Genomic DNA, 27,097 nt, shown 5'->3' on the forward strand with positions numbered 1-27,097 from the left:
CCTTTTGATTTCAATGGTCTGTACTCCCCAGGAGAAGTTAAACACAAGTGAAATGTTTACAGCATCCAAGTCTTACCTGGTCACATACCTGTATGTTTATCTTCATATATCTATTTGTAGCTGGATGGGATCGTGACAGCAGTGATACATCGCTTTCCCCAGTAGCATGTTACTCTGTAATAGCTAATTAGTGCTGAACAAATTATTTGGGAAAAAGTAACTTATCCACCAGATTTAGCTTATTTACCTGCTCAGGAAACATCTTAGATCAGACTATGGTTTTTCTCCTGTTTATTGATTATTCTACCGACATGAACATTTTTTCCACGCTGTTAAATGTGGACAGATCACTGAATTTTTATAATAAATACATGCTGTTAGATGGATTTCCATGGATTGCTTCTAGAGGTCTTGCTGTATCTTTCAGTTCGTTTCTACAACAATGCGAGGGGTCTCTCAACGTGAGATCTCTGCGGCAGAAGAGGACACATGGGGTGTCAGTGAAAGGATGTTTATATATGTCAGCCTTGCGTGCAGGACATCTCTCAGCGTACCCGGTGCACCCCCACCGTGAGGGAATCCCGGAGGCCGGGCCTTGTTCCTCCCGAGCCCGGCTGGGCTCGGTCCTGCACCGCAACCCGCCCATTTACAGATTTTCCTTCTAACGTGAGCGTAGTTTGAGGTCGGCGAGCCTGGAAAACTCGAGGATCAGAATTACTTTTCTGGCACTTAACCCGCCGTTCGACAGCGTGCGGCGACACCGCCGGAGCGCGGGCGCACGTCGGGCTGCCGGGCGGCGCAGCGCTGCCCCCGGCCGGGCGGGGCGGCAGGTGGCGCGGATGTCGCCGTGGAAAGGGGCGGGCGGCGGCGCCGGCGGATGCTGCGCTCGCTCCTCCTCCTCCGCCGCCGCCGCAGCCGCCGCCTCCTGCGCCTCCTCGCATCGCGGCGGTGGCGGGCAGGCTCCGGCCGCGGCCCCGCAGCTCCTCGCCGAGGCGGCGCGGCCTCCGCTCCCTCCTTCCTCGCCTCGGTCGCTGCCCGGCCCCGGCGCGATGTCGGGCGGCGCGGCGAGCGCCCCTAAGCCGCTCCCTTCCTCCGGGCCCAAGTCGCTGCGGGAGATGCCGCATCCCCTGGCCACATCCAGCAGCGAGGAGATGGGGCCGGCGCTCACCCCCAGCCCCGACCTGCTCCTGCCCCGCAGCATCGCCGACAAGGTATGGCCTGGGGGAAGGGGTTGTGGCATTTGAGGGGGCCTCTGGTGTTGAAGGAGGGCGGGGAGAAGGACTGTGTGTGTGTTTCCCTGACACATCCCTTTTCCCGGCTTCGCCTCGCCGTGGGGAGATAAAGCCCTGGGCGCTGCTGACATCCATTGCAAGAGCACAGAGCGGCTTAGGGGGGAGAAGACTTCGTGTCCCTTCCCGTGGGAGACCGTCTGGGACACTGGTGGTCGCGCTGTCACAGGAGGGTTGCGAGAGGCAGTATTTTATTTACTCTATCTCCGTGGGTCACATAGTGTACAGATAGTAGTAAAGTTTTCAAGCATTATTGCATCTCTCTTCTTGTAGCCCTCACGGGGAAGGCTTGGAGCTGGCATTGTTTGCTTATCATCAGCTTGTTTGTGATTGTCCTTTCCAGGCTGAACTCCTGCTCACTTCTTCCCAGCGCTGATACAAACACGGTGCTCTGCAGGAGTATCTATGCCTGTCTTCCCTTCCCTAGCTCTGGCATATGTTCACAGGACACTAGCAAACTCTGTGAAGTGCCTTCCTCGTGGTGATAATTTGGTAGTGGCAGAACAGCACTGCTGATATATTAGGTATGCTTGCAAGGACTTGGTATCCTTGTAGACAAGTCTTCCTGAACTTTTTAAGGTAGGATTTCCTACGAGCAAGAACTGCAAGGGATGATGTGGGCTTAAAAGCAGTTCTGGCTCAGCTGGTTTGTGCTTGTGGTACTGGGTGGCAAGAAGTGCTTCTTCTATGGCTGTTGTCCTGGGGAATATGGAGTTACTTCTGGGTAGGATGGATGGATCCCTTAGGCTCCAAAAGCCTTGAGGCTGTCAGCAGTATCTGGCCCAGTACACTCCCATGCTACGGGAGAGTGAGTCAAAGTAGCCTGGTCTCTTCCATATTTCACCATCTGCTGTGTGCAGCTGTGATGTAGGGATTCAGCACTTCTTCCTGCCCATGTAAGGAGGCCTTTTCTTGCACATTTGCCCACTGTTGCTCTAGTGAGAAGCAAGGCTTACCTTCACTTCAAGAGCTTAGGCCTTCATCTAACAAATAGGTCAGCTGATGACCTGTGGAGAAAAGGGTATGTGACTAAGGCAGGGGTAGAAATTGTGGAGGATTTTGTCTACGATAGATGGTTTAATCATCTAAGTAAGCTGTTGTCTGGGAAACCTGTAGCAATAGAAATTGGCAGCTGCCTTCACAAATCTTGCAGCTGAGGAACTGCATCTGTTGGCAGGGTCCATCCATGCTGCTGTATAGCTGGTGAGAAGCGGTATTCTGAGGAGCATCTTACACCCTGTAATGTCTTTCCTCAGTTGTATTAAAGAACTTATTTGCTTTTGGAGTGCAGGCAAGCTTCTCTCTGCTTTACTGCTTTGAGGTTTTGAGGAGTGTGTCAGTATTCCTGATATCCTTGGAGCAGAAATAACTCTAGCTTTAGGCTGTGGTCAGCTAACTTCTCATAAGTGGGAAAGTTCTTGCACAGTTTTTCCATCAGCAATAGAAATGAAATCCTCCTTCCTGTACCCTGTACATAGTACCATTCTGTTCTAGGCACATGGCAGCATAGAAATACTCTAAAACGCAGAGGAAAAGTGGCTGTAGTAAGTAATGTTTAGACTGGAGTGCAGTTCTGTGCTTGACCTGGAAATGGCACTAGGCTATGATCCTTGCAGAATAAAAGCACATCCAGTAGGAAGAAAATATATTTTTTTTCTTTCTAGCTGAATTAGTAGAAAAAGCCATATGTCTTAACCTCTTGATGGAAGAAGATCAACAGCTTTGCTGTAGATGGGATGTCCCTTCTTCACCTTAATATGTCACACACTGGCAAGAAAAAATGTAGTAATTTCTTTCCCGCCTCAGAAAAAAAATAATTCAATAAACTAGCTAAGTGTTCCTGGCTTTAAGGCAATGCCTGCACTATGTATTAAGTAGTCTACAAAGGGAGTAGGGTAAGTGGAGGTAAACGGGTAAAAGCACTTTTTGGGTGGTTTGTGTGTCTCAGAATCGTGGAATGGTTTGGGTTGGAAGGAAGCTCAAAGATGATCTAGTCCAACCTCTGTGCTGTGGACAGAGACACTTCTCACTACACTAGATTGCTCAGAGCTCCGTCCAGCCTGGCCTTGAACACTTCCAGTGTTAATCTTTACAGTCTTAATCTCTGATGATGGATTATTGGTCTTTTGAGAGACTGGCTCATTAATCAACTAATAGTACTGCAATAGCTGAGTAGGTCAGCATTCAAGTCTGACTTAGGCTTTAGTTATTAGTTATTTATTGATTCTTGAGTAGGAGCTGTTGTAATCTTCTGTCTGGTCTTTTGGGAGAATCTGGTGGACATTGATATTGGAGAAATTTTGGTCCAAGTCTCCTGTTTCAAAGTGTCTGAGTCAGATTCTTTAAGGAGAATGGTCCACATCCAGATGTGTACTAGGATATCAGTTTCGGAAGGGGGCTAGTAAAAATAGCTGGCCCATCACCATGAAGTGGATAATTTGCTTTTTCTGGGTTCCTCATGTTTTCTCTGAGCAAATACTTCCTAAAATCTGCTGCAAACTACAAGTACCTAAGACTGAGATCCTCTGAGTAGAGAAAGTTCAGAAGTACAGTTTTCTGCCATAAAGTTCTTCAATTTTTATTGCCACTGACGTATCACATAGAAGTGGCTGAAACTCTGCCATCACTGCTTTGTATTCTTTAAATCATGGTTTTTAAACTTTTTTTTTTTTTTCATTGAGAAAGAACACCACTTTATCCTGAGTCAGAGAAACCTAGGGGACAGGAACATCTGCATCTGTGTCTCCTTTTAGATTTAGATTCAAATATGGGAATAATGTAGTATTTCAGATTCTGTGTAACTTTAATGTCTCATAAACCTTAGGCTGCTGTTCAAGAACAGTGGCTAATGCTGCTAGAGCAGTAGGTCATTGGAAAGCAAAGGAAAATCTTTTGTGCTGTTTACCGAGACCATCTAAGTAGACTAGTCTCACGTTTTCTGAATCTTAGGAAGAGGGCTGCAGAACTTTTCTTATGTGAAATAGTATCTTTATCCTGATTTGTAGTGGACAATAGCTTTAGGAACCAGGACACCTTGACTTTTGACAAAATCTTATCTCTGAAATGAAAATAACATTTTAGCTAAGTACTTGACTTTTACAGTCATGCTTCAGGAGGTATGAAACACTTGACTTGTAGGTTCTTGTTTCTAAAGCATTTATATATCGGCCATGTGTTTCTGTAAAGATCTTTCGGTTCCCCTGAAGTCTAAAATACTGTCTTGATACCTGAGCACCATGAGTGTCTTTGAGTTTATTCTCCCTTCACCCTTGCTAGCTTTCAGATAAGGAGACAGGGGAAGCTGAAGCTGAGTGATACCATGTTTCTTGTGTTTTGCCTTTCTTTTTTCCTTTTATTTGGTTGGAGTTAGCATCAGGTTAGAGGAGAAACGTGCAGAAGGAAACAATTCCTTGTGTTTCATGGCAGGGTTAGTTGTAGAATTAGTTGTAAAACTGGGGCCTTGCTGGTTTAATTTTTGGAACATGTACAAGCTAATTGAGATCTCATTTTTAGAGCAGATCCACTGCTGAGGAGGGCAAGACATGGAGAAATGTCTGTATTTCTCTCTGCCTTTTCTTTTTTAAAAAAGAAGGAAGTTCTGCATGCACATGACTACTTGACTCCAGTGCTCAAGTTTGTCAATTTTGATAGCAAATCTGCTCTGCTCACCAGGACAAATGCTTTGACAATGAGGAGAAAAGGCAGTATTAAAAATCAGTATTACTGATTTTAGAGCATAGGTGAGAAGTAGATGACACTTTGCTGCATGAAGACTTGGATTCAGCCCCTCTGAGGCTGTGCAGATTTAGCAGGCTGCTGCTAAGATTTGGAAATGCCAGGCTGTGCAGAGTTAGAAAGAAAGTGTTCTGTACGGCTTAGTTCTGCTGTCGTCTAGCTGTGGTCCCTCTAGACTTGTATAATCTAAGGGTATCTTCCTAACATGGTGGTGTTGGCTGTTCTTGCTGTGGTCTGCCTTGAGACTGGCAGCTATCTGATAAAACTCCTGATTCACATCCCTGGTTTCTTGTCAAGAACTCCAAAAGCTTTCATATCCCACCTGTCCTAGGACTCAGGCTCCCTTGTCCTTTTTCAGGCATTTCTGACTTCTGTTACTGTACTTGTGGCCAGGTACCTGTAACTTTCTCAACTTTTATTCTTGGAAGCTCTGCCTACCTTGGTTTTGCCTCTCTTAACTTTGTACAGCTGATGGGAGCTTGAAGGCTGTTTTACAGGTAGTATATCAAGCAGATACCAGAGCTGATGTGGAATACCAGGCTTGCAGTGAATGCATACCTTGAATTTGCTAGTTCATGGAAATGGGCTTTAAAACTCCTACTGCAAATTTCTGGTTACTAACTGAAAACTATTGTTTGCATGCTCCTCTGCTTCCAAGTTACCACTCTGGTGAATTCCTAGACTTCATAATAGCACCTGATCAAATATACTCTGTGTTTGCTTGGAGTGCTGTTACATAGCACTTACTCTGAAAGGGAACCTGGCACCTCTCCAATTCCAAAAAATATACTGGGAGTTTGAAGCTCTACTTCCAGCCTCCTTGGTTGCTATTTTATAATTATTGCTCTTAAGTTCATCCACCTACAGATGAAACCAGTTTGCAGTATAATCTGAAAACTTAAAATAGATCTGCATGAGTTTCTGCGAATTTCTTCCTTCTCTGACTAGATGAGAACTTAAACTGGCACCATGTATTGAAAGAAGCTGGAGGTAAATTCTCAGTTGTGGGAGAGCCTGAAGACTGTAGAAAGTCAAACTGAAGTTGGTGAACTTGGGAAACAGTGTCAGTATGATGGGTTGATCTCTGCTCCTATCTACAGGATGCAAAAATGACAGTCACAGGGAAGCTGAAGCTAGAAGGCACTTCTGCATATTGTCTTGTCCAGCCTTTTGGCTCAGATGGCCCAGGCTGCCCAAGATGTTGTGAAGTTGATTTTTTTTTAACAGCTCTTTGGGCATCCTGTTCCTGCATCCAATCACCCACAAAAAAAAATATCTTTCTCAAGTTTATGTGAAACTTCCAGTATTTCAATTTTCACTAAAAAGAGAGTGTTACTTCCTTCTGTGCAGTCTTCCATCAAATATTTATCCTTATTGATAAGATTCCCTGAGCATTATTATCTCCAGGCTGTTTTCTTTCTTTGCCTTTAGGCATATTGCTGGCTCTTGGTCAATTTTTCCATCCCTGTCTATGGGGTTTTATTTTCTCATTCCCTATGCCAAACTGCTTTTCAATCAATCAGCCTCCAGCACACACTGCTGGATGGTGTTGCTCCTGACAGGTACAGGACTTTGTGTTTCCTCAGTAACTTGTCAGCCATGGTGGAAAAAGTTATGCTTGGTGGTGAGAAGGAGTCCTCAGAGATGCTTGTGCTGGAGTGCCTTAAACTTACCCAAGGAGCTTGAATACTTTCCGAGCTCATTCATGGGTAGGAAGGGATAACCCTTTAGATAACTAAGTTCTCTTACTACAGTTGTATGGGGACCTCCTCCTGCTATCGGTGCCTCAGGAAGCCTGTCCCTGTAATTAATGGTGGGAGGGGCAGAGAATAAAGAACAAAGGTTGGCTATTGTGCCTCTCTGGGAGACCTCAGTTCCTAGATTTATGTGCAAACTGTTGTCCTGATGTCTTCTAGCATAGTGGTGTACTCTTGTGGTATCTTAAACAGATGGTCTGGCTGTCACATGAGCCAGTCTGCTCCAGCTCTGAGTTGGGAGACTGCTCTCTGTAAAGTAGGTCAGGAGACAAGGCAGGCAGGTCTTTTGTGCAGTGGACTTAGTGCCACTACAAGAAAATCTACTTGCCACACCTGAAATGCATATTTGAGATTGTAACTTGCATGTGCTTTCAGTCTGTGGAAGACTTTTAATAAGTCAATTAAAGATGGCATTTTATCTTGTGTATTTCTCAGAAATAACTTCACTGAGGCTTATTCTCTGCTGACTATGAGCAAGATCTTAAATGCTCAGCTGTACTGACTTTTCAAGTTGTGACTGAGTTGACTGCCTGAGCCTGGATGCCAGTGCAGCTGAAATTTCCAAGTTCTTGTGGCTGAGGAAAACTGCTTGCATCACTAGGATGTAACGGTGAAAAAAGGTCTAAACTCCATAATGGCATCTATAACTGTGAAGTAAAATCTGTGTAAAGTTCTCTTAAATTAATTATTGAATAACAAGGGGAACAGTTTCTTTCCAGTTACTAAGGGTAATAACTGACAGCAAGGTAGCTACTAGCTACCAGCTGCTATCAATTCAACTACCAGTTGAAGATGGAAAAAAGAAAAGTAGGCTGCAATTATTTTAATGAGTGATCATTTCCAGTGCCATTCCAGCTTAAATGGCCTTCAAAAAGGGGCAGGAAGGGAGACCTCACCTCAGTCCCTGGAATGGTGATGGAGCAATGAATTCTGGTAGCCATCTTTATCCACACAGGGGATGAAAAGGTGATCAGGAGTAGTTAGCATGGATTCACTAAAGGTAAATCATGCTTGACCAACCTGATTTCCTGCTGTGAAGAAACACCTCTTTATTGGATGGGTGAGGGGAGAACAGTGGATGTTGTCTTCAGAAAGGCTTCCAGCACTGTCTTAAAACATCCTCATAGGCAAGCTCAGGGAGAGCTTGGACTGGATGAGTGGACAGGGGGGTGGATTGAAAACCAGCTGAACAGCAGATCCCAGAGCCATAATCAGTGGCACAGGCTCTAGTTGGAGGTCTGTCCCTAGTGGTGTCTCACACCAATAGTGGCCCAGTCGTGTTTAATTTTTCCATCAATGACTTGGATGAAGGGGCAGAGGCCTCCTCAGCAATTTCACTGACAACACAAAGCTGGGAAGAGTGGCTGACACCCCAGAGGGCTGTGCAGCCCTTCAGAAGGACCTTGACAGCCTGGAGAGATGGGCACAGAGGAACCTTCTGAAATTCAGCAAAGGCAAATGCAGGATCCTGCACCTGGGGAGGAACAGCCCCAGGCACCAGCACAGCCTGGGTGTGACCTGCTGGGAAGCAGCTCTGTGGAGAAGGAGCTGGGGGTCCTGATGGGCAACAAGCTCTCCACGAGCCAGCAGTGCCCTGGTGGCCAAGAAGGCCAGTGGTATCCTGGGCTGTATTATGAAGAGCATCGCCAGCAGGTCCAGAGAAGTGATCCTGCCCCTCTACTCAGCTCTGATGCAGCTTCACCTGGAATGCTGTGTCTAATTCTGGGCTCCTCAGTACAGTAAAGACATGGAACTCCTGGAGCAGGTCCAGCAGAGGGCATCAAAGAGGATTAAGGGAATGGAGCATCTCTCTTAGTGAGGAAAGGGTGATGGACCTGGGGCTTTTCAGTTTTTAGAAGAGATCTTATCAATGCTTATGAGTATCTGAAGGGAGGCTGTCAAGAGGATGGCTCCTCCCAGTGGTGCCAAGCCATAGGACAAAGACCAATGAAGCAGACACATGTTCCAGCTGAATATGAGGAAGAGCTTTACTGTGCAAGAGATGGAACATTGAACAGGCTGCTCAGAGAGGTGTATTTTCACTAGAGATATTGAAGAACTGTCTGGGTGCAATCCTGTGCAACATGCACTACATCAATTCTGCTTGAGTGGGAGGTTGGGCCAGGTGACCTAATGTGATTCCTTCCAGTGTTACCTATTCTGTGATTCTGTGTTTTGACAGGTGAATTAATGGGACAAATTCTACTTTATAAATTGGGTAGGTCAAGGGATGGAAAGAGATGTCACCTTCATCTGTACGTGATGTTACAACACCAAAACTGTTGATTCTCCACCAGATATTTCACTTAAATCAAGAGGTATTTTATCAGAGTAAGCACTTAAGTGATACTGGTTAGTTGAACTAGCTGACGTGGTTCTGAAAATTGAAACAATAATCCAAAGTTCATACAACAGGCAAGGAAAGGGTTTAACTGAGAGCTGTGATCGGAGTGGTCGTGAAAGCATAAATCCTGTTAGAGAACATTATTGTCTTAGAGCTGCATGCAGAGCTTTTACACTGCCACTTTTGTGAAGTGATACACAATAGGTGACATGCTGCTTTGGAAGTGAAAGTGCTGGTGTCTGTAACGCTTAAAGATGGGTTTCTCCTTTGTCGTTTTAGGTATCTTGGTTGAAGACAACTATTACAAAAGTGTGTGGGAGGAAAGATGTGGGAGAAATGTGTAGTACTCTGGTTTGCAGGAAAATGTAGAGGATATAAAATGTAAACTTGATTCTAGATCATACCTCAAATTATGAAGAGCAGACCTGTGAGAATGACAACCTTGCTTCCAGTCTTGGAGGGATCAATAGTATCGCTAGTGTGTGATCTACAGTGTGATTAGTGATGGGAGGCTTACAGCACTGAAGGACATGCTTTTGTCATGGTTATCAATCTGTGCGTTGACTTCATGCTAAATTTAAGTCTGCAAAAGCTCCCCTACCTTAAAGTTTCTCTGTATTCACTTGTATTCACTGTATTCTCTGTATTCACTTTTCAAGTAGGCTTGAACGATTCTGTGTTGCTTGAAAAGGGATGCTTTGAAGACAGGTGTTACTCAGGGGCTGGGAAGCCTCCTCCCCATCACTGGTGCAGGTGGTGTTAGCAGCAGGCACTTTGAGCTAACTCTGTGGCGAAAGCGGTGGCATCTGGTAGTGGTAGACTACCCAGATAATAGATACCCATGATTTTCTGGGTGGAACCTTTGCTTTGAGTTTTTAGGTGCTAGAATAAGGCAAATTGAGTGAAAATTTTGAATGCTGACAAGATGAAGTTGTGGGTTTTGGATTGTTGCCCAGAAAATCTGTGGACCTTTAATCAATGCTGTTTATTGTACATGATCATCTTGACCTCTTCACAATTTGTATGATGACTTCCGGTGTAGCTGACTAGCCTGATCAGTATACGTCGCTTGAAGCCATGTTTATATGCCTTTGTGATTGTGATAAGCCTACACCATTAACTAAAAGATGTTTCTCTAGATAGATAGATAGATTCTCTAGATAGTCTGTAAATCTCAAGTTGTCTTGGTTTGACACTGGCCCAACGCCAGGCACCCATGAAAGCTGTTCATTCACCCTCCCCTGCCATAGCTGGGCTGTGGAGAGAAAGAAAAATTAATGAAGGGTTCATGAATTGAGATAAGGACCAGGAGAAAACACTTCAAGGGCAAAACAGGCTCAACTTAAGTTGCAAAGTGAATTTATGATTAACAGAATCAGAGGAGGATAGTGAGAAGTAAAATAAGCCCTTAAAACACCTTTTTCCCCTTAGCCCCTTTCTCTTTCCTGCTGACAAGGTGTGGGTTTTGGTCAGTTCATCACTGAAATTTTCTTACATTGCTCCGGGAGACGAGTCCTTGCCCTGTGAGGTCGTGGGGTCCCTCCCATGGGAGACAGCTCTCCATGAACTTCTCCAGTATGGGTCCACGAACAGCAGCCATACTGCAGCTGCAGCGTGAACTCCCCCAACAGGCAGACAATTTTCCCAAAACTGCTGTGGCATGGGTCACTTTTTTCATGGGATGCAGTCCTCCAAGGACAGGCTGCTCCAGTCTGGAACACAGGCCCTCTCACTCCATGGGGTCTTCCTCTGGATCACAGCCTCCTCCAGGCATCCACCTGCTCCAGCATGGGCACTCCCCCATGGACTCTGTGTGGATTTCTGCATCCCCTGTGGATCTCCACAGGCTCTGGGTGGATCTCTGCATCCCCCGTGGATCCCCCCAGGCTGCAGGGGCACAGCTGCTTCACCACGGTCTCACTGCGGCCTGCAAGGGAATCTCAGCTCCAGTGCGTGAAGCCTTCTCTTCCAGCGCTCCTCCCTCTCTTTCTCCAGTGACCTTGGTGTCTCCATGTTGTTTCCTTCACATGTTCTCACCCATTTCTATTCTCTGACTAGAAGAAAAACTGTGAGTCCTTTCTTTTGATTTTCTTCTTAAATATGTTATCAGAGAGGTGTTACCAACCCCTCTAGTTTTGGCCAGCAGCATGTCCGTCTTCAGAGCTGTTGGGCATTGGCTCTGCTGGACAATGTGGAGCTTCCAGCAGCTTCTCACAGAAGCCACCTCTGTAACCCCCCTGCTACCAGAAACCAGGCTATGCAAATCCAATACAAAAGTCCAACAGTCTCTATAGATAATAATTTTCTTACTGTGAGGAAATACTTTGTGACTGCTTTTCCTCAGTTTTTCTCCTCAAAGCAGCAACTGAAGCAGTTATGCTGTGGGGGTTTTAGTTTAGGATTGTTTTTTCTTTCTTTCAACAGATAAGAACTTTGTTTATTTTATCCCTTTGAGAGCAAATGCCTTTCTGCTGGAAAATGTCTTGTATATCAGCAAATGTGATAGAGGGATATTGCTTAAATTGCACCTGCATAAACTGATCCTGAGAGCTTCTCCAAGAGTACACTCCTCCAGCTGTTCGAGGGCATAAGATGCAAACATGCATTCTTCCCTCTAAGTATGTTTGCCTCTGGCCTCTGTTATTCGCACAGTGATACCTCGTCAGTCTGACTTGCTCTCACAAAAGCTTCACTGGTTCTGTGTCAGGAAAACTAATGCAACTCATCTGAAACAGAGAACATGAGTGAACCCATATTGCAGTGTATGCATATTCTTTCTTGTATAAATGAAATATTCCCCAGGATACTACAGTGCTTTCCAGCCCTCTTATCTCTTACTCTCCTATTTCTCTGTTTCTCCTCAACCCTTTGCATCTGTTCACATTGAAAAACCCCAGCATATTTCTGTTTGCTCTCAAAAGCCAAATGAACAGTTTGGTGACACTAGGTAGCTAGATAACAGATGTAACTAAACCTGCTTCTAGAGAGTGACGAGAAACCCCCAAACTTCTGCATGGTATATCTGCAGAGCTTTAACACAAAACTGTATGTTTCTAGAAAGCAGTTTAGTTTGGACAAGATTAGTAAACTGTTCCATCTGTAATCAGCTATAAATCTGATTTCTTGGATTGGGGATGATTCCTAGTCATATGTAGGATTCAAGTTTTCCTGCTCATGTCTGAAATCCTGGCTGCTGCTTTGCTGTTTAGAAGGTCAATGATGAAAATGAAGCTTTAAACAAAACATGGGGCACGTTAGCCTTGGTTGTTGACAAGGCTCTTTAACATGTTGAAATGGTTTGTGGTGTTTTTGTGCACACAACTGCAGAATCCATGTAACAAATGATATTACTGGAACAAAATCCTTGCATACAGACATGGAACTTAACAGAGCTAGAGGTCATAAATTCCGTTATTTTCTAAATGTTTCCAGGGTCATGTAGCTTCTGCCATTCATGAAGGCCATCTTTGAGATCTGAAGTAGACTGGAATTGGTGCCTGTTGCCTACCACTGAGAACCATAGAAAGACAAAGGAACCTCCAGCTCTTTTAAAGGAGCATCCAAGTCTGCCCAAATCTTAAACTCTCTTGCTTCCCATCAGGTCATAAACACTTTTATACTACTTTCTACAGCTTAAACACAACTGAACTAATCATGCTGCACAGTTGCCAGCCTGGCAGTTTCCTTGGGAAGACAGATTCAGCCTTCTGCAAGGACTCAAGTGCTCTAAACACAGATGTGAGAGCTAACCTTGTATCTGAAACTACTTACTTCAAGAGAATAGCTCATCCTGTGGATGTGTTGAAATATCCCTTGACATTTACCAGAGTAAGGAAGCTATGGCAATCCTGCAGATACTCCTTACATTTTATTTCCTGCCCAAAGGATTTAGGGGTGTGCATGTGAGCTTCATGGCAGTTAATAAGTTCAAAATGTGTATTATACCTTTACATTTTGTCTTATTAATGTCTGCTGCAAATAATAACCCGTTTCATCTTCCGGATGCCTGTCCTCCAAAGGCCTTTCATGCACAAAGCAGCACAGTAACATGGCTTATTACTACTATTGAAAATCTTGTCTTAACTGTTGTAAACTGTTGTAAAACATCTATGAGATACCACTCACATTCTTGATTTCCAGAGTCTAACCTGAACCATATTTAGGTTTAGAGTGGGATTTGCACAGTTCCCCTTTCAGACTAGGGAAAGAAGCCAGGTTTTTATGGACTGTGAGAAGATAGACATATAGCCAGACTGACTGTATGAACACATAGTGTGATGTGATACATGACACTTTCTTTTGACACTTTCTTTTGCTTTGGTGTGCAGGAATGCTGAAACTAAGTTGTATTGTAACTGTGTCCCTAAAGGCTTTAGCAACAAAGGTATGAAATGGTTTATAGCTCTTGCTGAAAATGCTGTTTGCCAGAATGTTCCTGTGCCTACATTCTTGTTCTGTTTAGCTTAACTGAGATGACTTATTAGAAAACAAACCACAAAGTGAAATAATCCATCCTATGAAATTTGGCTGTTAACCTTAGAAAAGAGGTGAGAATCCTGTGACCTACATGATAAGGCTTGGAAAAGGCTTGTGTCAACCATATGGTGTCTCTATGAAGCTTGTTTCAGTGTTCCTCTGTCCAGCTGAAAGGCAAAGAAGCACTGTTCCAAGTATGATACCCGTATAAGCAAGAACGGTGCCAAACTGCAGGCCATCATGATTAGCTGTTGCATCTTGAATTCTTTTTTTTTCAGGGGTGCTGGGAAGCATGTCTCTAGCCAACTCTGACCTACAGAGCAGAAATAGTAGTTCAAATTATGAACACCAGAGCAAAGTCACCAGACTTGTGGCTTGGCACCATGTTGTACTTGGATGCTTATTTAAAATATTTTGAGAGCAAATTGGTCTAGTAGATTTTTGGTTAGATGAGCAAAATACCAGTTGTACTCCTGAAACTTTATAGAGATGAGGCATGGCCCTGTTAAATTGGGTGCTTTCTGCCTGACCCTGCAGAGTCCACAGATTTGGTTCCTAATACCCTTCACAGCTAAGAAGTTAAAATTTGACTTGGGTCCTCAGCAACCCATCATTGTTTCTCCTCTACTAACACATTTTAAGAGTGAGAGGAATTCCTTCTGATTTGTACTTACTCTGTATTGCACTTAAAATGGCCTCAACCTTACAGTCTGATTTTAGATGCTTATTATAATGGAAACCACTGATTGCTTTGGAAAGTATCATCTTGTTCCTTGTGATTACATCCACATAACCTGTACTATCCCTTCCCATTACTGGAGCAGGATATCATGTAACCACTTACCTTTTCCAGGAGGGTAGGTCTAGACTAGAAATTGATTATCACAGTTCTTCAAATTGGTTATCACAGTTCTTGTCAAACAACAACTTACCACTGTCTTAATTGTGGATCAGTGTAGGAACATGGTTCTTCTTCCTGGAAGTTAACAGTTCTGGCATTTAACTGTGGGATTTTTTTATTTTTTTAAACCAAACTGAGCAGGACTGCCTTGTTCTTTCCATCCCTTCTTTGTACACAGCATTCTCCCTTCTCTAGTCACTTTGGTGCCTTAAATGAACTGCTCAAAAGCAAATGCCTGAGCCTGGGATATGTACTATCTCAGACACGTGAAGAAACAGAAGTGACCTCTAATAAACAAAGTCTGATGCTGCTGCCTGATAGAGAAAGAATCTGAACATAAATAAAGGGGAAGTAAATGCATTTTCTTCTGTTTTTCTGTATCTAGCTGGTATTGAATAATAGTCTTGCGTAGACTGAAATTTCATCAAACAGGTGGGTCTTCTAATGGAATACTGTGCACAGATGAGCTAATCTATGTGTACTGAAGGATGCAGAAGTGTTTTTTGTTTCTGCATGGAGCTGACCTATACAAAAAATGCCTGCATTCAAAACTTGCTGGGATGAGACAAGGAGTGTTATGAAAAGGTCTGTGAAAGCCAAATTCATGTAAGCTTTTGTAGTGACCTTGGGAATGCTTATTTCTAAATCACTTCAGTTTTCCAGTCACTGGCTGCCATTCTCCTATGACTTACTGTCATGTACTGAAGATATGGAGATAAGAGTGTTCCAAAACACAGCTGTAATTGTGTGGAATTGTTGTCTGCTTAACATGGCTCTGTCTGTCATTGTGTCTCTGTGAAATGAATGGCAAAAAACAATGGAACACTTTGAAACAGAAGGAGAAAATGTACAGCACTCTGAATTTTGGAAGTGAAGCAATGGGCTTCTAAGAGCAGTATAGGCCTGGCTCTCAGGTCCCTAAGTTATGCAGGGATATTTTGGGTTAAGTGCATCCCTTGGCTCTTAAACAGCAACATTTCTAAATGTCTCTTAGTGTCACACAATACTTGTTGAATGGGAGCAGTGCACCCACAGCATCACAATGGGTTCAGGGTAAGTAACTCTTTACAGAGGTGAGTTTATTTGTGCATGGAAGACCTGGCTGAACCACATCTGCTTCCTCATGGATTGCTGCTTTGACAGCAAAGCTATCTGGTTAAGCTGTACACTTGCTCAGGCAGGATAGGTGAAAACTAGCATTCCATTTCTGGAAACTGTAATATTAACTAACTGCCTGTAACTCAGCAGAAGACTTCATGGTCTTAACAATAAAACAATACCTGTGGAAATTTAGACTCTCAAGCGTTGAGTCCTGGGTGCTTTCTCTGGCAAGCTATTACATGGGGGGAGGCTGCCATGCAGAAGACTGAATACCAAGCTCCAGAAGTTTCTACTTCATGTGGGTCCAAACTGCTCTGTAGATGGAGCTGTGGAAAATCTCCTGGGAGAAGATGACAGCAGTTGGAAACTTCCCAACTCGTTTGAATCTCACATGCAGACTTCTAGTTTAAAAAATTCAGTTGAATTTTATGTTTGGATGAAGTTAACTTCTTCATAGATTTAATATTTGTTTCTGGGCAGGCTGACTAGTCAAGGTGTTTGGAGAGCATGAGCTAGCAAACTAATGTGAAGCAACCTTACCAGATACCAGGCTGCATAGTTGTCAGGTTGCATTTCGAACACAGGCAGTTAGGTCCTGCTTGCCTGGTGCTGTAGGATACCAAACATGTGCTGCTAAAATTGTCTGTCTTCTGTATTCATAAATTCAGGTGTCTTGAGCTTCATAGGAATTCATGAAGAGCCTGACCTTGTGGTTGTTTCACAACTGTATGCAAGAAGCAGTAGCTCATGAGCCTGAAAGTCCGAATATCACACTATAACAACTATAGGTTATGATCCAGGCCTTGCTACACCTTCACCTGACTTACTTCAACAGATGACAAAGCTGTTGAGACTGCCCTGAGGCAGTGAGGCACAGAGACTAAGGATCTTTACTCTTTACTTTAGAAAAAGCTTTGAAAATTTGGAAAATCTTTATGGATACTCACTAAGAAGTGAAGAATGTCTTGACAAAACATGTCCTCCATGTCACTTTGCCTGGCTAACTAGGAGCAGCCTCCCCTTCCCTCTGCTGTGGGACTGCTCAGCTTTATGGCGGACTGACTGGTGAGTAACAGGTGCTTTGACAAAAGGCTTTGTAAGCAGTGTCACCTGCTGTGACTTGGACTATGCTGGTCTCTAATAATAGCACCTTCGAGAGGTACTTAAAATGTGGATGGGCAGCTACTTGGTGCACTAAAGGTGAAGCTGATGAATGATCCACTGGCACTGACATCTTGCCAGCTTGTTTATATAAAATGGATAATTCTAGCCAGTATTTCAGATGCTTGTGGGTATGCTGGTTATACCAACAAGTAGAAACACAGGTGGCTGCATATCTCCTTTCCCACTAGGCTCTGCAGGACATGCTCCTTTCTGTGGTAAAAGCAGACTAAAACAAATGGTGCAGTCTTGTTTCCCAAACAGGAAAAAAAAAAAATCCCCAAGTTCCACGGAAGAAAAGTGGGGCAGTTAATGTGATAGGGAGGTGCTCTGCTGGTAAGACTACAACCTGAGGTATCTTACTGTCATACTTCAAAGCCTGCCTCTTGCTTCTTTCTAGCAATAGTGTAAGACTTCAGCAAAAACTGATCCTGCCTACTGTTAAACAAGGATTCAGCAGCTCTGTGTGTTGTTTCTAGTGCACTTAGCTAGGAGGTTCCACTGTTTCAGGAGGAGAAATAGGTGGCTTTCCTCTGCTGAAAAGGAGCCAAGTAACAGGGTATGATGCCAGCTGTCTCTGGCAGAGGAGGATCTTGCAGATGAGGCAGTACAGCACACTAACACATCATCTCTCCTTTCCCCACCACCCTGCTGATCTGAACCACTGCTGGTACAGAAGCTTTACTTGATGTAGGTCTGGAGTGTTTCATCCAAGATAGAACTATCACAGCCTTTAACACCTGAGACATTCCACAGGACCCATGACTGCAAGAGTACAGTCAAGTGCAATGAAGTGAATTTAAACCTTCATAGACTTCTGTGCTGCTGAAAATGTACAAGACATACTTGTATGATGTTGTTACTTCCCAAGAGAATTAGTGAGGGAAGTGCTAACTTCATGCTAACTGGCTAACAGCTAACTGACTATAAGGTCCATCTTTGGTTCTTCTTCTAGATGCTCATATTTTAAGCAGATTCCATCATATACTTTAAGCTCTCTTTTGGAAAGTTTTATTACAAGCTTTTGATATCTCCTGCGGAACCGGGCTTAAGGTGCTTCTGCATGTTAATTGTTGTACTGGAAGCTTAGAATATTACTGGCTGCAGTTCTAGTACAACTTGTACGTTAATGCTTAAGGCACATGAGCAATGATGAGCTGTCTTTTCCTTTGGAAACAGAAACAGATTTGTCTCCAGCTACTGTGGTATCCCAAGGTTTGCTTTGCTTTTTACTCTGCTCAGCCAGATTCTCTTGTCTAGCTGAACTGGCAGATTTTCTGAAGCCATCTTCTGTCTACTGCTTACTCTGTTTATGTAATTTCAACAGAACTTCTTAGCTACTGAGTTCTTGTGCCATTGCTTCGTCCTGTTGTACATGTTCCTCCTATGCTGAGTCTGAACCAGATGCTTGTGTAGTTTGAAGTGTCTACCTCATGTCTGATCTGGCAAGTTGTGCCTTGCTCCTCCTGCTCTTTTGCCCTTTTGAGAGCATTTGAGTTCCTGCCTTTCTGTCTTGCTCACCTGCCAGTTAAATCTGAAACCATCTATTTGTAGGCAGATGCTTCTGTACATTAGCTGAGGAAACATATTTAACCTCAGTTAGTAGACAATAGTTAGATTACCCCTTTCCCAAAATGTCTAGTCTAAACAATTATTTTCTCTACTTCATAAGGCAGCCCTCAAGGTGAAGAGTGATGCTGCCATGGTTCTGCAGTACTGCAACAGACAGATGGCTCTTTATGAAATTCCAGTACTCCTGTGAATGGTTTGTGACAATGACTGGTAGAAATTTAGCTGTGTTTTTAGCCATTATCAAAAGCTGACCTTTGTAAGTAACAAGCTCAAAGCTCTTGCCTGTGATTCTGTACCTTTGGCTAAAGGAGCATTGATGAACAGAGGGGGTCTCATCAACATGTGATTGCTTTGCTAAGATGATATGTTTTGTCTAGTCACTTACAGTTTTGTCAAGTTGGGTCTAGGAAGTAACTAAAACACTTCTAGTTAATGTGGTGCTTAGCTGTAGTGATGTTTCTCTGTTTAGCAACAAGGGAAATCACTCTGTGGATAAATCTGTTCCTGTGCTACTATAAAAAAGATGCAAACGAAAAACGCTTCTGTCTTCTTTGAAAAGAAGGGCCATTGATCCTTAGGACTTTTTATATACAACTTGTCACACACGGTCAGGTCCCTCTGCTACAAAACTAGAGCAAAGAACATGTTAAGTTGTTGTGATACTTATGCAACTGCAATAACTATTACTGCAGAGTAGTTGGTTTATATTGAAGTGTGAGATTCGAAGGTGTGTGGATGTACCATGTTAGCTATAAAGTTGTTTTGCTGTGTTTTTCTCCCTAAAATAGCAACTTGCTGGATCTTTTGGCCTCTGTCTTCTCTAGGCATTAGATGATTTTCTCAGGCTTGGGAGAATGGGAATGAGGACCTCTCCAAGGAAAAAGAAGTATTTTCTTTTCCTTTAGGACTCCAACAGGGAGGTGTGCCTAGACATCTGTGTGGGAGAGTATGATCTGTGACTGTTCTGTAGTGCAGTGATGGCAGTTCAGACTCTGGCTGCTGTCAACATGGATGGAAGTTAATGGACTGGATGGGTGCTTCTTCTTCCACTATAAGAGTCTCCAGAGGTGAAAGCTTACTTCATCCAGTAAGTTTCATTACTGAAACCATCCCAGCCTTCCAACCAACTGTTGCCATTTTGCCTGAAGCCTGTGTTATAAGTAGGTCTCTTGATTTGCGTAGCTTTTTTGTTTTCAGTCTTACCAAGAACTGTAGGTTCAGCAATGTTGTCCTTGCTTATGAATTGAAAACAGGTTGTGCTGTACTTAGGGGAGGTTATAATTATAATGTGCTTTCTCCTCAGCTCAGTGCTTGAAGACTTTAGTGTGTTGCCCAGGTGTCCTGGAAGAGGGTGGTCCTTGGAGGTGATGAAACAAGCAACCCTTGTAATGTCTGTGGTGTCTTTGAAAATACTATGCTTTACCTTGAATCCGTTAAGCTTAAAGAAAACTTCCTTTTCTTTTTCCCCCTCTCCAATACAGGATCTCAGCCTGCCCAATGGCACACCTGTGGATACTTCTAGCCCAGCCTCCTCCTCATCTCTCCTCAACAGACTGCAGCTGGATGATGACTTGGATGTGGAAACTAGAGACCTCTTTGTTACTGTTGATGATCCCAAAAAACATGTGTGCACAATGGAGACATATATTACATACAGGGTTACAACAAAGGTACAAAGCAATATTGTCTTTCCTAGTACTTCCTTCTTTGTGAAATAACTTTAGGGCATGCTGGATATTCACATCTTGCACAGTTATCCTATCTTAAGGACAAGAACTTAGTGTCTTTTAGTACCTTGTGAATGTGTTGAAGATATGACTTTTCTTAGCAGAACTGTTACTCCAGTGCCTGAAATTGTGGGAAAAGCTTTTAATATGTCAACTTGGGTTTATTTTGTTTGTCTCTAATTCCTAAATAGAACTGTTTATAAACTTGCAGTGCCAGTTTCTTACATTAACTTCACAGTTTGTTCATTTAAGTAATCTGACACTTACTTGGTTTGAGTTCCCTTTAGGGGAATGTGCCTTGTTACTGATTCACTGTTAATCATCTCACTTTTTGTGCCTATTCTTTTCTGAAATGCTTTCAGCTTGTTGCTGTGTGTTTACTACATTTCCTCTGTTATCCACTAAAATCATAGTATTGATCCTCATTTGTAAACTAGCTTTCATGCAGTTGCTGGTTCAGATAGCTCTACAGCTGATAATAAAATGAAGTAGCCTAGGAATGCTGCTGTCAACCAAAAGCGGCTGGAGATTTTTTCAGCATCTGTTGTAGTTCAATCATGAATGTAATCTACATATATTAATATGAAAAGTGATCTGGAAAGTTCACCACATTCATAACTGAAATATTGATTCATCTTAACTAACTTGTTCTTACTATAATGACATCACTCCTAGGTGATGTTGACATCTGCTTTGGGCATTTGTAATTACCTAAGGCAAAAGGTGTTCACTAACTTTACTAGTAATATACTTGATATATACTTGATATACTTGTCCAGAAAGACTAACATTCCTCTAGCTCACTTAGATGGCAGTATGTACTGGAGCAAATATTTCCTTGGAGATAAGACCACAGATAATTTTTTTCCAAATGTCCACTTCAAAGTTTCATTTTCAAACTGCACAGGAGAAAATGGAGTTTCTCTAAAATAGTAACTATCTCCTCCCGCACATTTAACACAGTTCTGTCATTCATTTTTACTCTAAGAATCTTAATCTTGCAGGAAACACTGTATCTTTTTTTTACTTGGAGCAGCTTAGCCATCAGCTATTACTTGATCAGAAGGAATAGGAGACACAAAATAAAATGCAGCTTTCCACAGAGAAATGGCTAGAATTGGCTAATGTTGTTTCTTAATTTAAGACTCAAATTATTTTGTCCATATAAAGTATTTCTATATAGTGGTACCCTAATAATGTTCCGAAGCTTGGGAATGTTCAAGGGTTCCGTTTCTTTTTAAAGCAGGACTCTGAAACATGGCCAAAGTCTTTACCATATTTAGATCAGAAGTTTTACCAAACAGTATCTCTTTTCTTATTTAAAAAAATAACTCTGTACTTCTGATTTTGGCGTCTACCTACCTGTCTGTTTATGCTTAATTTATTTTGGATCTCATTGTAGCACATTAAATGTGCTATATCATACCATTGCAATGCAATTATAAAACTGAGTAAGTTGTTCTTCTGAATCACAATGAAATTGTCATCTCTTTAGTTTTATTATTCTTGGAAACTTTGGGTTAATCTCTAGGGTCAGAACCTCTAGGACTATCTACTATTGTTCAAGACTAACAGTAATTATGTTCTAACCCATTCTTGCCCTACAAACAAGCTGTCTTTGATGAGAAGCTAATTTCCAATCAGCTGTTGTATCTGCAAGTAGTAATTAAACATAGCAGAAAAGCTGCACAAAGCTGCACATGAATGATCCATGGAGTGAGATGAGGAGTCTTTGCAACACCTCCCTTGCAGCCTTGCAGGAAAGAAGTTTGAGACCTCTAAAGGGTCTCTCTGGTGCCTCCGAATGAAGAGGCAGGGATGACTGGGGTTTTTTCTTCTCTACTGGAGCGTGTTTCTGGAACCTCAAAGGTTTGGATAAATATAGGTCACAGCATGAGTTATTCTGAAGACTGAAAAGCAGCATCACTAGAGAAAGAGGGGAGTTGCTAATGTTATAATGTGTGGTTGTGGCAGAATACCGCTGTAGGGAGGATGTAGACTGACCACAGTCTCATGTGTGTTCTGTGGGGTTTTTTTCCCTCTTTCTTTTTACAGGTCCTTCATTCTAACAGGGAAAAAAAAGTCTTGCAGTATGCCCTGGGCTTTTCATCTTCTCATACCTTTGTCAGCAGGTGGTGGTGACTGAGAAGGGTAAAAGCATAGGTTTGTAAAGGAAGACTTAAGAGTTTAATTGATCCTTCTTGTGTACTTGTTTTCACAGCTCCCTAGTAAAAGCACGTTAGCATTCCCTAGCCTGTCTTGTGGATGAACACATTTAAAGAATGTAATGGTAATTCTCCAGCTAACAAGAAAGTGATTCAGGACTGACCCCCTTGGTTATCTCATACCCTGTGTTCATCTTGATAATGCAGTTACTAATGCAAGTTAGTAAGCAGTTTCCTTACATGGGAGGGCTAGTGAAACTGAAAAGTGGGTGAAAGTTGTGCTGGAACGTAAGGGCTCTTGACTATGATGATTGAAGTGTCTTTGTGTCCTTCAGATAGATGGATGCGCATTTTAGGGAGATTTTTACCAGAGTTCTTTTTTAGGAAGAAAGGGGAAAGTAAAGCTTGACCATTTGTTATCTCATAGTTATCTCTCCTGAGAAAACATAAGTAAGTGTACTTCTAACTTAATTTTCATTGTACTTTCTAGGATGTCGAGGCCTTCTTCTGTGTCTTTTCCTATGGAGGTCTGAACAGTTGAGAGCCATTCCTCAGTGTCATGCAGTTGCTTTGCAGGCTTGAAGGGAGAGTTTCAAACCAGTCTGTACTGAAGCGGAGGTCTTGTTTTCACTTTCCTGTCCTTCTGCTCATGCTTCCATGAGATTACTTGAACACATGAAAAATCTTGATTCCCTAGAGAGGAGCAGGTAAAATACAAAGTCTTTTTCAAACAGGCTAAACTGTTTGAGGCTAAAAGAAATACTGGAGTGCTGAGAAGACCAGCCTTCTTCCCTTCCCCCCCTCTATCATTTTTCTCTTTTCCTAGTTGAAGATTTTGCCTCAAGCTTAAATAATAACATGTAGGGGAATCTGCAATCAAGTCTAGTGAGTTAGAGAGTAGAATTAGGGTGCAGAAATACTTTCATATAGTCATCACAGGCTAGCTTCAGGTTTGGCTGCTAACTCCTTCCAAGAAAGACAAGAATCTTAATGCAAGACCAGGACTTGCTGATTGCCTTAATACTGCCTCTAGTCAAAACCATTGCAGCAATTGAGGTAAAAGTGTCTGTAACTCTGCCTGCTTTCCAGTGCTGTAGTGCTACCTTAGTGGAACAGTGCTGGAATTTTCAGTAAGTTCCTGGAAATGTCTTGCCTATTATTTTTTGGGAGGTTGAGATCTGACATGTAAGTTTCTCAGGTTCCTTTGGAAGAGATGCATGTCCTTGCAAGATGAGAGTTATGAATGCTACTGAGAAAGCAGGAGGAATATAACTGTGTAGAAAACACAGATACTTTACTTGTTGTCTTTTATGGAAGCTTCTCTGCCTGGCCATCCAGGAGCCACTCTGGCAGTCACTCTTGCACCACCTGAGCTGGAACCAAGGCCCCTTCCCAGCTATGTCTCCTCGCTCACACCGTCACACCAGGGTTCCATCCCCAGGTTTTCCATAGCAATCTCAGGCATCCCAACCATTAAAACAATTTCATCACAGTGCAATAACAAACTAACAGCTCTGGCTGGTGTCTCTGAGGAGGGACTCTGAACAAAGGATCCCTTGGGCTTTTATCCTCTCACCAGTCTAAGCGTGGGAAGGTCTGGGATCGTCGGTTCTTGCCATGTCTCAGTGTCTGGTCCCCTGGCTGGGCACAGGTCCCCAGGCCCTTCTTGTGCCCAGGGTTGGCTCTTCATTGCCTCTTTGCCTGGGCTCCCCCAGCCTGAGCTCATCCTGCAGCTCCACTGCAGCTGCACCCCGAGCTACCTCAGTGAATGTGTTCCTCAGCACTGCTTGGACAGTGGCGAGATCCTCCTTCCTCTTACATGCAATCCAGAAAAAATAACTTGTGCTAAACTAATGAACAGTTTGATCTGAGATCCAAATTCTTTCAGTGTTAGTGAGGTTTCATTAAAACCTTGAAGGACCTTTATGTTCTGCCCAAATAGTCTTTGAAAAGCTTATTTGCTGTCTAGATTTGATAACCTATACAGTAAACACTGAAGTATTGCTGCTGTATTTTCATCTCAGAGGAAGAAAGTGATATATGGAAAACTTTGCACTTCTGCTTGTGAAGTAAAGGCAACAAGAGCAGTTTTTTAGAGGTGAATGGTAGCTAATGTATGGTTTGTGTACTGGGACTTAACCCTGCTTTCCAACTCCTAGACAGTCTTGTATGGTTTTCCTTAACTGTTAGCAGAATAATGTTTAATAAGTTTCACAGTGCTAGCAGATGAGAGACTTTACCTTCATTCTCATGCTACAGGATAAGACACTGTAGTATGTAGCCATTCTGATTGCTCTCTTTCACTCACTATCTGATCTCTTAAAATGCTTTTAGGCAGTAACAGCCTGTTCAAAGAAGCTCTGCCTTCTACTATTCTATTACTGCCTTGCCCCACCCTTTTTTTTTTTTTTTTTAATTTCTAGAATAGAACCATTCATTCTGTTACTTGAAACAAGTGAAAATTATTCAAATGAAGTCTCAGAAGTCACATTTACAGGGTGGCACTCTTTGATGTTAAATAAGCTGGTGTTACTCTGAGATACGTGTAGCTGGGTAAAGCACAGATCTGCAGTGGATACTGGGGTCTTGGTAGTCCTTCATCTACAAACACAACTGCTCCAATTCATGAGGCTTCATCCTGTTAGTCCATGGACTAACCTCTATATTGCTTACTGTGGCTAGCAGGTCAAAGAAGGGAGGAGCTGATCCTGATTTCTTTTTCTGTCTGTCTGTGCCTTCTGTTACTATAAGCCTAGGTAATAACAGATCAGCTTGCTGCTTACAGTATCCTAGACCTACTGTGCTGTTGATATCATGTTAAGGCTCCTGACTTTACCCTTGCAAGAGATTTCATATGTAGAACTTTTACAGGATCCCCAGTGGTGACTGGTGGGAGTAAAACACAGCAACTGAAGAGTTAGTCATCCAGAGAGCAAGTGAAGAGGCTGCTACTGGTTGGGACTAGCAAAGCAACCAGGTGCTGGACTTGATGCCAGTTCAAGTCTGGGGCTACTGCATTGCCAGGCTTTTCAGCAGAAACTCTTAGTAGGTACACAGTTTCATGAGTGCTTTTAGGCAGCTGCGGTATGTGCTGTGCAAGCAGCCCCATACAGTCAACCTTCCAGGTTATGGATTCTTCAAAGACTGGATAAAACACTTGCCAGCAGTTTATCTGCGTGCATATTCTTTTCCTCTCAAACTTGTAATGACCTTGCCTTAAAGAAGGAAAAATTTAAAAGGTTTAATTTAATGTACTAATATATTTAATCGGGCATACACATAAACAGACTTGTTTCTTCATCTTGAAAGTCAACAAAAATAGTCCATCAGACCTCGCAGTGGCTTATGTTCTCATCTTTTTTGACCTTGGAGCCTATCAGTCTTAGAATACAGGACAGTGGTGAAACATTTTTTCACCTGTGGATAGTGCATATCATAGAATAAACAAGTCAGTAAACACCTTTACTTTTAATTCTTGATGGTTAAAACAGTCTTGTTCTCACAATGAGTATCTCATACAGTCTTTGCAATCTTGTAACTGCCAAGAGAATAATGTGGTGCACAGTGCTTCTGCTCTAGAGACTTCTACAATGATGAGAGCGGAACATGTAACGAACTACAAATAGATATTAACTCATCAGCTCTAAGGAATCATTTTTTGTATTGCTGCTTTTCCACTGCTTGAAAGACCAGAGGATCTTTCTTTCATGCTGACTGTAAAATTTTGGGGATTAGCACCTCCCTGCAAGGCTTGTCTGGCTGTACTGCATTTGCTGCTAAGCTCTGAAGTGATAGGCGTTGCTGCACACTTAAGTATATCCTGTTCTTTTCCAGACCACACGAGCAGAGTTTGATTTGCCAGAGTATTCTGTCCGTCGGCGGTACCAAGACTTCGACTGGTTGAGAAACAAGCTGGAAGAGTCGCAGCCAACGCATCTTATTCCCGTAGGTAGTAAGCAAGAATATGCTGTTAAGGATAGTTGTGCACTTGTCTTCCAAGGGTAATATTTGGATGCTATGTGTCTAGATTTAAAAAACAGACTTCATTCTCTTTAGCTTCCCATTCCTGACTAGTTAGGAAGCTTCAACCTTTCTTGAGTGGCACACCTGAGAGGTGAGCTTTATCTCACCTTTCCTGCAGGGAGAGGTGAGACAAAGCCTCCTGCAGGGCAACACAATGTGCTGACTACAGTAGCTGTGACATAAGTAGAATACATTTAATCTGTTTGCTCAATTATTACAAAGCATCTGGGAATTATGAAAAGCCACAGGTACTTCAGGTTCTAGTCTCGGTTTTCAAGATGGCCTTTTGAGCTGGTTTTACAGAGTAATTTAAAACTGCTTGTGCTAATGCTTAATAGTACTAACATGTAATAGCACAGACTTGGAAGTCGCAGCCTCTGGCCTGGTAGCTATTGCAGGTCTTCAGTAGGTAGAAGTTTACCTAATAAAATTATCTAAACTACTGCACCCATTGTTGCTGAAACTGCTGATCTGACCACCTTACTTGATGTGAGGACATTAATACTACCTTGTATGTTTTTTGTGTGAATAGGTAGGAAACCACTGCTTTCAGTCCTTTTGAGCAAGAGCCCTTTAGGAATTTAATTGACAGGAAATAGCAACACTACTAGTATACTTTAGCTTGCCTGTCTGGGGTGGGTGATGAGGTGGAAGTTTCTCTGCCCTCTCTCCTTCCCTCCCTCCCTCAGCAATGAGTAGCCTGTGTGAGAAGTATTGTTAGTTTGCTCTATGGTTGAGCACAGTGTAAGTCCTTAATTATGCTGGGACTTGCCTCAAGTGGAATAATAGCTAAGTGTCTCAGAGATAAGAAGTACTTCACGAAACCATGTGACACCACTAACTTGT

General features: G+C 42.8%; 1 protein-coding gene across 2 annotated transcripts in view; it reads left to right on the forward strand.

Moving 5' to 3' along the window:
- Positions 1-966: 966 nt before the first annotated feature.
- SNX30 (sorting nexin family member 30) overlaps positions 967-27,097 on the forward strand; it is a 48,960-nt gene continuing 22,829 nt past the window's right edge. For both annotated transcript variants that reach the window (XR_002464912.3, XM_021525038.3), the window contains exons 1-3: positions 967-1,211; positions 19,818-20,006; positions 26,063-26,173. Coding sequence is in view for 1 of the 2 variants with exons in the window: in XM_021525038.3 (XP_021380713.1) it covers positions 1,050-1,211; positions 19,818-20,006; positions 26,063-26,173 (462 nt within the window). In the remaining variant the exon portion in view is untranslated. The remainder of the gene's footprint in view (positions 1,212-19,817; positions 20,007-26,062; positions 26,174-27,097) is intronic.

Source organism: Lonchura striata, chromosome Z (assembly GCF_046129695.1).
Source record: "Lonchura striata isolate bLonStr1 chromosome Z, bLonStr1.mat, whole genome shotgun sequence".
NCBI lineage: Eukaryota > Metazoa > Chordata > Aves > Passeriformes > Estrildidae > Lonchura > Lonchura striata.